At 39.7% G+C, this 16,696-nt stretch overlaps 1 protein-coding gene across 16 annotated transcripts in view; it reads right to left on the minus strand.

Moving 5' to 3' along the window:
• The window catches only part of NPAS3 (neuronal PAS domain protein 3), an 845,929-nt gene that overhangs the window by 223,668 nt on the left and 605,565 nt on the right, over nt 1–16,696 (minus strand). For all 16 annotated transcript variants that reach the window (XM_082737849.1, XM_082737862.1, XM_082737861.1 and 13 more), the window contains one exon: nt 14,757–14,846. In XM_082737849.1, coding sequence (XP_082593975.1) covers nt 14,757–14,846 — 90 coding nt within the window. The remainder of the gene's footprint in view (nt 1–14,756; nt 14,847–16,696) is intronic.

Here is a 16,696-nt window from a genome sequence, read left to right on the forward strand (position 1 = left end):
AATACATCCCTGGATCTTGGCTTCTTATATCCTTTGTGGACCTCATCATCAATTCCAAGTGGAATCATCAGAACAGGCAGACCACACTGGTGCCCAACAAGCTACTTTAAATGGTGCTAGTCAATTGCACAAGGTATTGGCCCATTCTCCCTCCAGAATGTCCTAGGATTTTTGGCTCATGGGTGATACCATCATCAGGTTTGACAGAAAAGGGAGTTAATTACCCTGACCTTGACCTATGACTGGCCTTTCCTGCTTTGATCTTTCTTAGAGCTGGTATCACTGGTACTTCTTACATCTGTCAGTTGCACCCCTGAATGGATGGACCAAAGTTGATCAATCCCACCAAAAGCAACTACATTGTCTTTTTCTGGCTTCATCTTTACCCAGTGAGCAACACTGTCGATTCCTCTGCAACTGATCTCTCTCCTTCCCCACTTCTACCTCCAAACTGCATTCCCCAACTTCTCTCCAGCAGAAAAGAAATAGTCCTCTATTTCTCAGATTCATGGAAGGCCTTCACAGCACTAAGCTTATCATTTTGAGACCTGGGTCCAAAGATGATCTCTCTTCTGAATCTTTAATATATCTTTTCTACATGTCCAGCTTCTCAACCTAAAGTTAAAGTCGTCTAAGCCTAAAAATGAGATCTATCAGCCCTATGTCTCCCTCAAAGTACTTTGCACCTTCCCCTTCTCCTACGCAAACTTTTTACCTCTTAACTGCTTGAAGAGAGGTTAACACAACTCAGTGTATTTGTACATTGCACAACCTTCAACCTTTGTGGTGTCAGTGACAACATTCCCATCACTAGTAATCTTCTAACTGATGGATACAATGGCTTTTCCCAGTCCTCATATTACCTAACATTTGGGCACACGATCACAGCCTTTCTGAAAAATGTCTTTTTCTTTGACCTTCCTAATCACAACTTCTAGAGTCTTCTTGAGAGAAGGGACTCTCTAGGTCACTTTCTGATAATTTGTACTTTATTTTATAGGTTACCTTCTCTTCTTCTGCCTGTCTGTAAATTAGAATCTTCTCAAAATTCCTTTCCCAGTGGTCCCAACTTCCTCCTTGAACTGCAAATTCAAGAACCCTCATAATCTTATCCACCTCTTTTGGGTACAGGTACAATGTATATGCTAACTATTTCCCAGTCTGCAACTTTAAACCCATTCTCTCTAGCCCTAAAGCCTATTTATCCAACAGATGTCCTACGACTTTCTCAAACACTACATCCCGAAATTGGAACAATGTTTTAGAAAAACACTTCCTCCCTGTTTTCTACCACATCTGACCGATCACCAAAGCTTAGATCTTATCCGAAAAGGGCTTCTGAAATCCATCCCCTTCTCTTTATGTCCATTGACACGTCCTATTGTGATTCATTTTTTCACTCTCCCTTGACATTTTATTAAATTATTTATTTATATTTTAGTAAATACTAAATTATTAAATTTTCGTACTTAATTGGAAGATGCCACCTATCTTTTAAATTTTTTTTTGCCTGAATAATTTTTTTTTTTTTTTCCTGAAGCACAGATCTACTATTCCACTTTTCCCTTTAAAACACTTTAAGGCTCCCCAGGGTTTAAAGCAGAAAGTCCAATTTCTGTAGTTTCCTAGAACACCCTTTCCAATCTGTCACTGTCCTCACCTTCCAGACTCATCTCTTGCCACAAGAAATGACTTTGCAAATATGCCTCCCTTGGCCTGGAATACCACCTGCCACTTGTCCATGTGGAAAATGCCCAATAAGGCCCAGGCTAAAAATAATTCTTGGTGGAAAATCATTTTCAAACTTCTCCATGCAGTTAGTCATCTTCAATCTCTGTTCCTGTGGTCTGTAGTGCATCTTTTTATTGTTAACGCGTGACATTCATTATTCATTAATATTTTTGCCATCGTCTCTCTATAGGTAACTGCAAGTTGGGTGCCATGTCTATGGCATCTTGAAGACACCAGGTCCTTGAAGACAGGAACTGTGTTGGATAACATCAGTTTTGAGCACAGTTTTGGACACCTGTGCGTCACTCAGTTTTAGCTGAATGCTGGCATGAATGAATGTACATTAAATGTGTGGCAAATGTCACGGGTCTCTTGGGTTTAGACCCTTATTATTGATTACTGGGCGCTGCTACTGAATCCTGGAATAGTTCCAATAATGTCAGACATCAGAATTTTGGGACAGATCTCTATAACTTTACCAATGTTTCTAGAAGTTCATTTATATACAGTGGCATTGTGGGAATAACTATTTTATGGTTCTGAGCAGGATGCTTAATTGCTCCATATCTCAGTTTCTCTTAACCCATAAACCTGGAATCCTTCTACTTGTTAATTACCTAAAACTTTCCAGAGGCAGCTGGCAATATCAGTTAATAGTGAGTGCTTTGGGGTAAAGTGGGATGGGTTTAAGTGCAAGTTCCACCACTTCCTAGAGGTATGACCTTGGGCATGTTGTTTGACTTCTCTGAGCCTCTGTTTTCTTATCTATAAAATACGGATAGTTATTATGGTTAGGATTACAAACTTTAATCATAGGAAAGTGCTCAGAACAATGCCTGGCACTGGTAAGGGCTTTATAAAGGATATTTAGAGTCACTGTTCATTGTGAAGCTATAAATGTGAGCAGAGCAGGTCCACAGAGTGATATAAAAAGCTTCACAGAGAAGACACCAGAGGCACACACGTCAACCGTACAGATAACCATAGCTCAGAATTATTTAGGCTTCTATCCATTTCCAGTGTGTTCACACTCTTTAGATCCTCAGACGCCTTTGGAAAGGTTTGGGAAACGTAACAAATATGAATTGATTGTGTTTAAATGTCCAGAGTCAATAAAATCACTATTCATCCTCAAAAACTAAATACCCTGGTTAAAGAGAAAGTCAGTCTGTCCTTTGAACTGGCCCAGAATAAAAGGGTAGTGCTGAGGTATCCGGGAGAAATACCGTTATTGACATCACTGACCTATAAACATATCCCCTTCAGCAGGATATACAGCACTTCAGTACCCTTGTTTTTCTATAATTGCTATTACCAAAGCCTTTCAATTTCAAGTGCTCGAACGAGAGCAATTCATATTTCAGATAATCTGCCAACGAGGAAAACTAATTTCAAAATATTTGATCATAAAAGTTGTCCTCGGCTTCTACAGAGATAATTTAGTCAAATAATATCAGATAATCTGAGAGCAGTCTTAGCAGGAAATTGCTCCATCTACACAGCCTCCATTTGCACTTATATAAATGTACTGAAAGTGTAGGAGACTTTGACAGCCTGCCATATGTGATTTCATTCCATAGCCTACCTACTTTACCATCAAAAGTTATATCCTTTGAAGCATTGCCAGAATTACTTTACCCCAGTAGATATGCTAGATGTGCCCTTTAAAAGCCATATTATTTCTTTCCTACTCTGACTAGTTCGGGGTAGCATCTGCTCAACTAAATTCCTTTGAAGGTTAAAAATAAAATAGCCTCCTTCTCCCAGCCTCCCCTCCTCCGCCCCTACCCTCGTGCTTAGGAGAAAATGTCCAGTGTTGAATGAATTTCAGAGCACAGGTTTTAAAGAAGAAGGAGTCTGAGAAATCGCCTGTTCATTTCACACTTAAGAGGAATGAAGATCCGGGCCTTCTGGAAGGTCACCGCCCTGATGAGCAGCCGAGGCCAGCCCAGAACCAGGTATCTGGGATCGCAGTCCAGAGTGCCTTCTCTGGCCTCTCCAAACACTGAATGGCCATTAGACAAAAAAGATCAAGCCAGAAACTGACAATAGAATCACCCTCGGTGGACACGGTGTTTCATTCTGTAAACAGAAAATGAATGCTTGGGATTTCATCTCCAGGAAAACATGTGCTTTTTAGAAAGAGTCGTACTTGGCACTCTCTCTCCTCAGTGCTGCTGACGGTTGCACTCAGTTATTACACTGTTGTGACTTGGAAGCTGATGCCCCCAAACAGATCAGAATTAGTAACATCGTGATTCAGGATTGTCTATTTTCCCCTCAGCTTGCTAATCTAGGCTTCTTTTATAATTATTTTAAAAGGCACTATCTGATTTCCTGAGCACCGCCCCAGGTGTTCTCGGTGATAATGAATGGATAAACATATCATCCAGTGTCATGGAGCAGTTGTGACATTTTAGAAATATCTTCAGTTCAACTCTTCTAATTTCAATGTATGTTACACCCAAGGTTGCAGGCCTGTGTTTTTACTAAAGAGCTGAATGAGTCCCCGTAATTGCATGATTTACTTGTCTGCTCAAGTGAAAAGGTTTTGAAATGTAGTGAAATGGCACAGTCGTTTCCTGGTCTTTGCAAACCCTGCAATGTCAATTTTAATTAATGAACTGGAAAAATTATGTTTTTTTCTTTTATCTTTTCTCTCTTTTCTTTTCTTTCTTTCTTTTTTTTTAAGTTCAGGGAATTGGTTCCTAGTCTCACCTCTTATTTTCCTCTAATTTACATCTTCTAGCCTGAGGGATGTGCAGACTTTTGTCATTCCCACAGATAGACAGACAGGACATCACAAGCATGCTAAGCTTCTGGTGAACAGCGACTCAAAGTGATCCTGGCCAGCTAGAGTGCATGGTCTCATCGTGTTCCCCTCATCTGGACAGGGGGTTGCAAACAACCCTCCTATCACACTGGGCGACTGAGTTTTATCCCCATTCTTGCTAGGAATGGTGAGCCCTTCTTGTTATTAACAAGTGGTCTGCCAACAGAATTTTCTACATAGTCATTTTTGAGGATCTTAAAGCGGAATGCCTCCGAACACTTTGATTTTTGGGCCTCTCTCTTTCCATTACTTCTCCCCTCCACCCCGCCTCCATTTAGATTCTGCCAAGGAGATAATGATTCTTTGCAGAGACCCTTAAAAGCAAGAAAGAAACTCATCACTTACAGGAGCACCTTGCAATACAAATAATTTTTATTTTGTCACTAGCAGTTTTGCTAGCCTCAACATTTCTGAAAAGAAAACAAGCCTGTATAGTTCATGGGAAAGGACCAGAACTAGCTAATGCTACCATTTCTGTTCTCTGGAAGCATTTCTCGGTGTTTCTCCTATATACAGACAAGCACATTCAGTGCAAATGTTTTTTAAGTTCCCCAAAGTATCAAGTTTAACAATTAGGGACTTTGATGAACCAGATCTAAACATCTAATAAAAATATAATAAGAACAAACACCCAGAAGTCCAGCCAGACTACAGAGCAATAATAAAGCTCAGAGTTTCATGTATGTCTTTATGCTCCTTAAAGCCATGGCTCTTTCCTAATCGAGAGACAATCTTCTATTGTTTCCTTGGCAAAGCATTACTAAAAGGGACTGCCTGTGGTTCTAAAACAAGGCTCCTATTGGGCAGAAAGGCCAAAAGGGAGGAGGCTGCTTGATACACAGCTTGCTTCTCCAAAATGTAAAAGAAAAACTAAATGGAATGTCTGGTTCTTTCCCTGAATTCAAATGCTGAATTACCGACAGACTTCTAAGATCTATGAAATGCCACACCTGGTGCCCAGGTATTTTTTTGTCCCCTCTGCTAAGGGCCTGAAGTTGCCCTGAAAAAAATCTAATCCCAAACTGCTTTTTTTCCTTCCCAGGGAAAAGTTCCTCCTGCCCTCAAAAAGTTTGCACAGTTATTGAAAGTAACAGATTTCATCTGCCAGCCTAGTACAAATGAACAACATCAGAGGAAGGTTTGTTCATTACCGAAGGTGGTAACTTTACAGTTGTAGGAGGCTGAAAGGGGAGGAGACACCCAAAGGGCAACCCGGTTTGTTGTTTTAGTGAATCACTTAGGAAATTATTTCTATCAGTAGACAAAAATGCAGTAGGCATAAAAAGTCATATTAGAAAGAAAGCAATGGATACCTTCCTATATGTACACAGGCATGTACATCAAAAAGATGCTCTAAATCATCCAAACTATTGCTCTCAGTCTCTTTAAAAATGACTACTTAGGAGAAAGCGATTGCCTCTTTGGACAGTCGTCCAAGGGGGACTAAGAAAAGAAGAAGGATAAAAGCCACAGGGCATTTGTTGTCTGAAACTGGCATCGATTTTCAGGTTATCAGCCTAGTTCTAGAACTTATGCAAAAACCTAAAGTCAATTTCCTTATTATATTCCAACTGAAATTATCACTGAAATTGTTGCCATGTTACCCCTGTCATGAAAACCATGTCTTCTTATGTAAGAGCTAAAACCCAATATAGATTGAATGTGTGTGTGTAGAAATGAAATTTGGATTTCACATGAATTTAACGATTCCATGACCTCCTTCCCAAGAGGTCAAGTTATTTCTTATTCTTCATATGAGCAGTGTGCCTTCGCTCATCAGTCTCACAGGGTCCAGGCTAAGTGAAGAAGGAGAGCTGGTTTGGGTGTGGAGGTATTATTTTGCATATATTGCCTATGTAAGCACCACATTATAGACAGAAATTATCTTTACTTTCCAACTTTGCATAATAAAATAAGCCATTAAATTAATACCATATAGAAAATACTGCTTGTCAGGCAAAGAAATGTACATTGCTTTCCAGAAAACCGGGGATATTACATTGCCAACGCCTGCATGAATAATACATGGGTTAATTCAGAAAAACACCATTTCATTATTTAAAAATGAATAAATTACAGACTTAGAATGATGACTAAATTTTCTTCTCCATCTCACTTTTGCTCAGCTCTCTACTTTCAAAGCAAGAGTGAAAACACCATTTTATCCATGCAAATAAAACAAGCTAGCTCCTCAAAAAGTATTGTTTTCTGCTTTTACGTTTCCCAAGCCCACGAAATGAAGACGCTTTCTTTTCTTTTCTTTTTTTTTTTTTCTCTTGATCACACCACCTCCAGAAATTAAGGAGCCATGGAAAAGGTCTTCAAATCATACATCTGAAGATGGCGAGCCTATGTCTTATTGTCTCACAGTGCTGAGATACAGTCTAACTAGACAAGCCTTCCCTTTTGCAGACAAGACTTTCTGTTTTAGTCTCAGGGCCTCGTAAAATATGTTCAAAGGAATAAACAAGAGGAGTGTAATTCTCATGTATGTTTTCCAGCTTTCCTTCATTTTCCTTCAGAGATCTGGGTTTACTTGGAAGGCCTGGTAAAAATCGGTCCCCTTTGGGGACTGATGAATGCACGCCAGAGAGCAAGAAAGAAATGCTCCAGTAATAAGAAATTAATTTCGAGTTAAAATAAGTAAAACATCCCCATGCAGCGCATTTCGGCGGAGCATAAAGTGACAGCCAGCAGATGATTCTACCGATTTCTAATGCTGGAAATTCGGATGGCATTTACTAGCATAACCTTTCAACTCTGAGCACATCAATAGAGGCCGACAGTGGCTTGAAATATGATTCCTTGCAGATAGCATATCCTCATTCATCTGACTGTGCTGTTCTGTGCTCCACTGCACAAGCAGCGTCTCACCCACTTCTGAGAGGACACTAATAAAAAAGGCATCAATTTTCAGCTCTAGTACTACTGTGATCTCTTTATATGTTCGACATCCAACATTAAATTAAAATGCTGTTATAAATCCTACTTTCTGAATCTGGAATGAGTGTTGGGTTTTTGTCGCATGAGACTGCAGCAAATCTTGTCAAAAGCAAGGAAGCACGTCTTGTTCACTCAGAATTAATGTTGTGGATGAAAGAAGGAGGTAAAAGGGGTTGAATGTGGTGAACTGAGGGTGTCAAAGCCAGTGGGGACCGTAGCTGGAGGGTGCCAAGCCAGGCAGGGTATTTGCTGCTTTCAAGAAGTGGCTAATCAAGAATTGTAATTACCAGCGACAAGCCGAGTAGCGGGAAGATTACTGATACATAGACAGGCGTGGGTGCACGCGTGCGTGCACTCACACACACACACAACTGTATATAATAACAGAAAAATTTGAGGCATAAAAAATGGTCAATCATTCCTCTTTGGCAGAAAAAAAAAATATTTTGTAAACACCAGTGGTCCTGAGGAAGCCTCACGGATTACATCGAATCAGCACATCAGAGACTGCCACTGGGAGGCAAAGCCCCATAGTACAGGGGGACGCCTGATCTGGGCCTTATATCAGGATTACATAATTTTCAAGTAACCAGAGAAACACCTCAAGTTCCTGGAGGGTGAGGAAACAACATTAGGAAAAACTAAAGGGTGTAGATTAAAACAGTTTCTGATGCTTTCTGTGTCGAGACGGGGCAGGGGGGAGGGGAGGGGGGAGGCGGGGGAGGGAATAAAAACAACAACAACAACAAAACCCAAAAAACCAAAAACACCCCCCAGAAAACAAAAAACCCAAACCTTGCAAGTGCAAGGAAAAAGGAACCGTCTGACTTTTTCCAGTTTTGCTAAAGATGGGGAAAGCCCCAGAGAGGAACATGAAGAAATGTTCCTCCTCTTTCTGATAAAAAGATCCCCGCTAATGCAAGTTCTCACCGGGTACTCTGTGACCTAAAAGGTAGGAAGATGGCTTCCACGAAGACACAGAGTGCAGAGCTGCTGTGCTCTGCCTGCCTCATTCATAATTATGGATGAAATAAAGAGGCGTGTTTGCCTATTCGGGAGGGTGGGGTGGAAGGAAAAGGGGGAATACGGAGCAGTTCAATATCTGGATCGAACAGAGGAACTTTTTCCCCCAAGGATCCTGCCGGGAGGAACCTTGACATGCACAAAGTCAGAACGTAGACACAGTTGCCCTGGTGAGAACGATAAGGTCACCCGTGGGATTGCTGAGATTATCTCTGTCAAGCACTCGGACAGCATGCAGTCAAATGATGCATCATGCAGTCATTTTCGGGGGGGAAAAATCAATTTCTTCACCAGGTCGCTATTTGCTTTTCAAAGTGCCCTTGTAGGCCTTCACCACCAAGCATTTATCAATTTAAATGTTGTAAATTGATAATGTGCCACTGGGCCTTGTACTGTTTCTGAATTATTTTGATACTTATATTTTCTCAATAGTCTCTAAACCCTCAGAGCTTCCACATTCAAAAGGGCATTTTTCTTTGTTACACCAAGAAGTGATGAACTTTTTATGATTAGAACAGGAGAAAAATGCAGACTTGCGGGGGGAAACACACACACACACACACACACACACACACACACACACACACACAGAAGCTGCGGAAAATTACACATTTTTCTTTTTCTCTCTCTCTCTCTTTTTTTTTTTTTTAAGTTGAGGTATAGCCACTTGAAAGCTTTTAACGGGGGGTCACAAAGCAATCTTCTGAGGGCTACATGTATTCCTCTATTCAAGGAACCCCAGTTATCTCAGTATTGTCTAAAATTAGAACACCAACCCCCAAAACCCTAACACGTGGCCCCATTATCATAAGCCCCGTGCTGTATTGAAATAATACCTTTTTGTCTTTATATTCCAGCTATCTAGGAAGTGATGATGCAAACAAGAGTAATAACTTGTAAGGAAAACTGTGTCTTCCTTTTTTCATCCTACTAAAGCAATATATACATATATATATGTCTTTTTTAAACATGGAAGCGAGAATATTAACCACATACTAACCTCAACTTGATTTGCATTGAAAAAGGGAGAACGGAGGAGTTGAGGGTGCACTTTGGAAAAGCAAAAGAAAGACATGGCAGTTGCAAAGCATCTTTAACCTCCAGTGATTTATTGGCCCTCGGCCAAGTTATCAGGGGAATCTAATTCTTCTTTATTATTCAAATAAACCACATTTGGCACCATGGTTCCCTTTCAGAATAGCTTCACAAATAGACTGAGCTCTGTCATTTATTTGACCTTGTACTTGTGTGCTGTAGCTGTAATTTTATTTGCCATTCTATATAACAAATGCAGAGAAATCTAGAGTATAGGGATGAACAACAACCGGATGGGGAAAGGAGTTGGTGGTAAATGTATCTGCAGGGCCAAAAAAAAAAAAAAAAAAAAAAAGACTAAATTCAAAACAATCATTTACCCCTTTTCACTTTCACCTTTTATTAGCCCTTCTGTCTACGACCACCCTGCCCCTTTCAGCAAGCTGCCTTGAAACAAGCCAATTTGTAAGCTTGTCTGTGGCTACTTTCCGGAGGGCTTATGACAACAAGGATGTATCTTCCACCAGGATGGGGACTGGGTGAGAAGTGTCGGGCAAGCTGGCACTGGAGGCGGTTGGGGCGAGATTAGGAAGCATCTCAAGAGAGTGGTTAGCTGGCTGCAGGGTATTTTCTAATGATATCACAGTGTAAAAATCTGTTAATTTCCCAGTTTGCTCTAGATCCCATTTTATTTTAAATAAGACTCTATGTTAAATTGAAAACATTTTGCTGGCACAGGTGTGTATCAAAATCATCATTTCTCATCCCACTTTCAAAGAAAAATGTTTTCAAAAACTACAAGTCCTTTTTCATCCTCTGTTTAACTGAGACCCATGTCCTCTGCCACGGCAACTGTACTGTTAAACTTCTCATCAGTAGTTAAGAGAAAATGCAGGGTTTGTGTATGGATGAGGGAAAGCTGATTTATACAAGCATATAAACCATCAAACTAGTCAAAGCTATTATGAGGCCTGGATGTCAGAAAATGACTTGCAGAATGATCTTTAGCATACTAACATCTGGGGAGGGGGAAGAGTCTCCTGTCTGCTTATGAGATTTGCAATATGTTCGTTCATCTTGGTTACATGGTCAATACAGCTTTGCTCTGAATGTGAAATCCATATGTCATAATCCATATATTGACCTCTACAGAGATTATATTTGAGATTTATTTTTATACTACAGCCCCAGAAAAACTTTGCTTTCCTTAAGAAGCAATGCTTCCTTATTTTTTGAAGAATGGCTGTATTTCCCTCTTTGCTTTGGTTACCAGGGAGCTCACTGCTAAATGTGAGGCTTTATCAGACTACTTATATCCTTTTTTAGAGCCACTATTGTGTTTGCCTACTATGCGGTAAAAAATGACTTAATTTTACCTTTTCTTTCCTTATACCGTGGCTATATGGTGCAATTATCTGTTTTTAATTTTTTTGCATGCAATTATTTTTTATTTATGCATTTATTCTATGCATTTGTGGAAACAGGAGGGTATAAGCCAATGAATGAATATTTCTCTAAGTCCTATATCAAACTAGAAACTTTTTTTATTTATCATAAAAAGTCTCTTTTGGATCCTTTGGTGATTATGTCCCTTACACCCTGGAAGAGGTTTCTTAAAATCCTACTATGTATCATTATTACATTTTCAGTTCTAGGCAATACACTGTTTTCTTTCTTCATTTCCACTTATGCTTATTCCATGATAGCTACAAAGTAGAGTTAGTTTTTAGCAGCTCTGAATGTTATCACCACATATAAGAAGGCATTTAATCCCCACACAAATCAAACTCAGTATAGCTATCTGGGGCTCTTTCTTTAAGATGTCTTCACAGTGAGTAGTTGGGAATCATCTTTAGCTAGGGAAGCAAGCCAACAGTGCATATTTCTATAACCTGAAACCCCATCTTGGATGTTGAATGAAATATATATCTCCGGCAAAGTCAAAAGGGCTGCCCAAGGCGGTTTGAACCTCATCACAGATCCCTTCCCTCCCATCATCATGACAATATGAAAATACTTCAGGGAGAATCACCGCCACATGCACGGACTGGACACCAGAAGCTGTTACACTCAACAGAGGGTAGAGAAGAAATCCGCTCTGACTGTCTCTGTATTCACACCATGCCAACGGAGCTCAGTAGAAGTTTCTCTACTTAGTTTTCTCACAAGTCAAAATATCATCCTAATTCTTTCCTGAACATAAGCCACTTTAAAGCCACCATATTTATTTACATGTTGAAGGAAAATAAAACTGAGGAAGGAATATTTTGAGAGTTACAAAGGCAGATATAACTACGCTCTAACAAGCTGACGTGCTCACAATATTCCTCAACAGTTTCGCTGGGTAAGTCTTTGATGATATGAGTTATGCTTTGTCTTTATTTAACAAAACTATTTAAGAAGGAACCGAGGGACCATAATTTCATAGACTCCTTATCTCCGTCTAGAATTTGATGGAATAACTTCTGAGCCAAAGTTGTAGGACACATAGAGAGTGTTTGGTTTGCATTCAATTAAGAGTGTGTGTGTAAAAGATTAAGCATGTACTTAATTAAATTACTTTGAGCACATTTTACATAACACATCCCCCTGTGTTATGTGAGGACCCTGTACCCCCACAAGTGCCAGAGGACACTGAAGAAATTTGAAAAGGGTTGAATGTCAAGGATCCTATTAGGACTTAGAACATAACATTTACTGGGTTGGAAATTTTTTCCCAGAGTATTGGCATAGATTTTTTTTTTCCTTCTCATTCTTTAGGTATTTAAAAACATCCCATACCCTTAGTTGGATTATTTTCGTGTTAACCCAGAAGTACTCATAAACTTTGGTTTTGAATGCTGAACACCTACATTGGCATATGCAAATCACTTCCTTGTGACTTAGCCTTCATCACTTCCAAATGAAGCTCTCTGTACCTCATAGATTCTACCTGCATGCCCCACCCTTGCTGGGGACACTGAACACATGTACCATGGAGAGTGAGAGACACTGGGGCCAGAGTTTGCTCCCAGGCAAGGCAAGATGCTGACTATTGATACACACTTTAAAACCCATCACATAAAATAGCAGGGAATGACTGCCCAGAAGGTGCCAACTACTGTTCCATGTCTACACAGCTGCTTTATTCTGCAGGAACCTCAATTATTTGTCTCAGATTTTAGAAAAAGATTGACTTAATGTTACAGTAGAAAAGCAGTGAAATATACTGCTTTTAAGGAGAAACCAGCACAGGGTTAAAGCCAAATTTTTCTTGAACAGATGATATTTCAGATGGCCACACTATTCCAGATGCATCAATTTCCTTGAAAATCCAATCCATATATGTGCATATGCTGTGCTGGCAGGAGGACTGACTGAAATGGCCAAAACCCAAGAGCTAATATTCTTTTGGCCAGAATAATGCAATTATTATTTTCCTAGCTATCAGTCTAAGCATACAGAGCCATCTGTTATGCAAAGCAAACATACACATCTCAATTACAGAAAATGCAGTTGCCTTGACAGAATTTGGATTACACCACTAACCAGGGCTGTAAAATGTGTTTTGAGCTAGTATATAATGGATGCTTTTCAGGAGTTCCCTAATTAGCATTTACCTGCTTAAACTAATTATTCATCCTTCTTCTTCACTGGCTTATTAAACTTTGTTGGATATTCTGCGTAAAACAGACGAATATGGGCATTGCAGAACAACAAACAGTGGTGTTTCCAGTTCTGAGCAGTGCGAACGAACATGGCGGTGCGCCCATTTCCAAACTGGAGATTCTCAAAAACCCCGTCCCAAACAGATTAAGACAAGGATTAAGATCTACGAAAGGCTACGACAAAACCAGAGATTTCAACAAGATGAAAGAATACTGACGAGTTAACCATAGCCCTGTTTCTATCATTTGGTTTGCTAAAACCCACATGCAATAGAATTTCTCTATAAACTATAGCCAGTAGCTTGCGTGTTCTTCAAGGAAGAGTTAATGGACCCTTGCTTAGATTCTCAACAGTAAATAATCAAATTTGGCAACATTTCTCCTCCTCGTCCAACCCGCCTCAAATGCCAAATATCTTTCTTTATTATTTCCCAATGTCTTTCTTGATTTAGCTCTTACCCAGCAAGCTCACTAATAGCCAAAATGTTCCAGCCATGCTGGATGCCTCCTTAGAGGGGTGCCAACTTTCGGAAGCAGTGAGTCTGGGGTGGGTCTTGCTTAAGAGGAGAGAGACAAATCTTATCTCCATCTTTAGCTCCAAGGGACAACTGAATGAGAAGTAGATTATCCAACTTGGCAGATCATCATAAACATACAAAATCCCTCCCACCAAGGCTGTGTTCTCCTTATGCCAAACCACCAGATGAAAAGGGTCAAACTCCGTCAATCACCTGTATGGGCGCAGATATCCAGATGCTCAGCATTTTTATGGGGGAAAAAAAAGAACACCACATCTGGATAATTAGTGGAATTGAAAACTTTTCTTCAGGGGATTTTGGCACTCTGTAGATGCAGCCCGTGTCCCTGAATCCGACGGAAGTAAAATTTGTGTGTTCCAGGGGGAATATCAGGAAATAACATCTAGGATCTTGTTCCTTGCCCCAGCTGCCTCCATCTTCTTTTCTTTTCAACCTCTGACAGACACGTGCAAGTAATTAAACCACACATCATGAAAGGCTATCTTATTTTATGAAATTGTCTTTCAGCATTAGGAAGCATTTGCAAAGGCAGCAAAATATATCCTTGCTGGAACCTTCCCTGCAACACATTTTAATGGTCTCTTTCAGCATTTCTTGACTCCAAATGACTCCCTGTCATTGTGTCAGCTCCCAGGATAATGCAGGGTACTCCATAAACATCCAGTAATAGGACACAAGGGAAGCACCATTAGTGTGTCCCTCTCCTACCGGGCACAGAGGTTTCAAAGTTCAAAACAACGGAGGAAAGAAACTTCATTTGTTCTCAATAAATTAATAATGATCCTTGGGGGGAGGGGGAGCTAAAGTTTTGGAGCACAAGTTTGTTCCGAACGTTTCGAACGGACAGAATTTTCCCACTGACTTTGTAAGAAGTGCCAAGTAGAGGCATTAAAGAATAAATTTGATAATTCATGCTAAACAGAATATCTATTGGAGAGGGAAAAGCACAAGGCAGAAGGAGCCTTCACAATCCCCGCCAAGAATCTAAATTGTCATTTTACTTACTTGTGAGAGGCCTAGGTAGATGGAGACGGTTTCAGAAATGTACAAAAATTTTCCTTCTTGATTTAGTGCAAATACAAAGCCATCCAGGGACTGCGGAAAAAATAAATATATAATTAAGTTAATAAACATATGATGGAGATTTAATTAATAGGGCATGTGACACAAAGCAACACATACTGAATTTAAGACCCTGTTTTTCTTCATGGTTAACAAAAGTCCCTAGGTATTCTACCATTGCCCTGTAAATGAACAAACAAAAGGTCTGAAAAAGACTAGGAGCTTTCCTTAATTCAGGATCTGCCTGTGTCTCTGTCATTCTGATCAAGATACATTATATTCATGTACAAAATCAGGTCAGGATGATTTTATGAACTGTTGCCTTTATTTATTTATTTATTTATTTGGATTCAGTAGTTTAAAAGATAAAATCAGCCAGATTCTCCATTAAATAGCTGAACAGGAACGGAAACTGTAAAGAAACGAGAAGGAAAAAAAACGGGTCCCTCTATGAAGAGCAAGTAAAATCACCACTTGAACTACTGTGGACATCAATAATTTGCTAATTAATAAAGGATTACACCCTTCTCACTCCCAGTGCCTATTGTGGTAGAACAAATAGGAAAAGTCAATACATTATGGGTGAATGATTATAGGCTGAAACCTTACAAACTGTAATCCTTTTTTGCAAAACTCTACGCTTAAGTTTTATTGTGATAGATCTAGAGTCTATTACAGCTCCTGAAATGGAAACAAAAGGAAGGGGGTGGGCAGAGAAGGAAGCTATGCATCATCTCTAACTCCTGAAACCTTTGTCCACTTTTTATATGGGGGGTTACGTTGTCAGTTTGACAAGTGGTGCCGATCATCACGGACTCCCAACTGCAATGTACCACTCAATGGAGAGAACATTTGTTTCAAATTCTTGCAATCCAAGTGCATTTTCTACCCTCCATCCTCTTTATGTCTTTTGCTTCACTTTGTGTAATTTATCTTGAACCAGGTAAGTGGCCCAAGTACTGCTTGAAACAAAAAGAAGTTTCCAAGGGTAGTGGTTTTTCCAAAGGCTGTGAGTTTTGGAAAAATAGGAAACGCACACTGGGAACAGAGCATGTGGCAACACTCAATGACCTAATGCTTAAATATGGAAAGATGAAAGTAGCATGTGACATTCAGGTAGAAACATGGACCGTCTCAAAGCCCAGCAATAATTTCAGTTACTTAAAATACTGAACATATTTTGGAGCTCTAAACATATGTATGAAATATATATATTTATGTATTATATTTATGTATGTACATGGGAATATATACTTTTGGATTCCATTACACACACACACACACACACATGACATTTGGCTTCCATGCTTCCTCACCCATTTTTAGAGCCCACTGGTCAGAGACTGTGGGTAGCCCCCAATCTCCTTCTCTGATTAGGTAGGTTCTGAAAACATTTCCAAAGTCACATTACATGATTACATTACAAATTACATGATATACAAGCTTTTGGTCAGGATATCGTCCATTTATTAAGCAATATATGCTAAGCAGTTTGTATGTGTTATCTCTTTTAATTTTCACAAGTATCATTTGAGGTAATTATATTATGATCTACATTTTATAGACAACTGAGGCTTAGTGAAGGCAGGCCGTGCCCCTCCCTAGTTAGTGATGGAGTCAGGATTGGAACTGTGATGGTCAGAATTAATGACAAGACTGCCTCCACTAAAAAAAAGGTTCTCTGATTGTGTAAATTAATGGAAAGAAATGGTCATAGCATTTCTGAAGTGCAACTTTGCTTACTAAGAGGCAGCCTATGACTTAAAAATTGTCACTTGATTTTGAATGATTGTTCAGATGACAGAATTCCACTGTCAGGAGACAGACAGGAAGTGGGATGATGAGAGAGTTCACAGGTCACTCCCACAAGAGGTTGACTTGTC

Source organism: Mustela nivalis (assembly GCF_964662115.1).
Source record: "Mustela nivalis genome assembly, chromosome: 6".
In the NCBI taxonomy this organism is placed as follows: Eukaryota; Metazoa; Chordata; class Mammalia; order Carnivora; family Mustelidae; genus Mustela; species Mustela nivalis.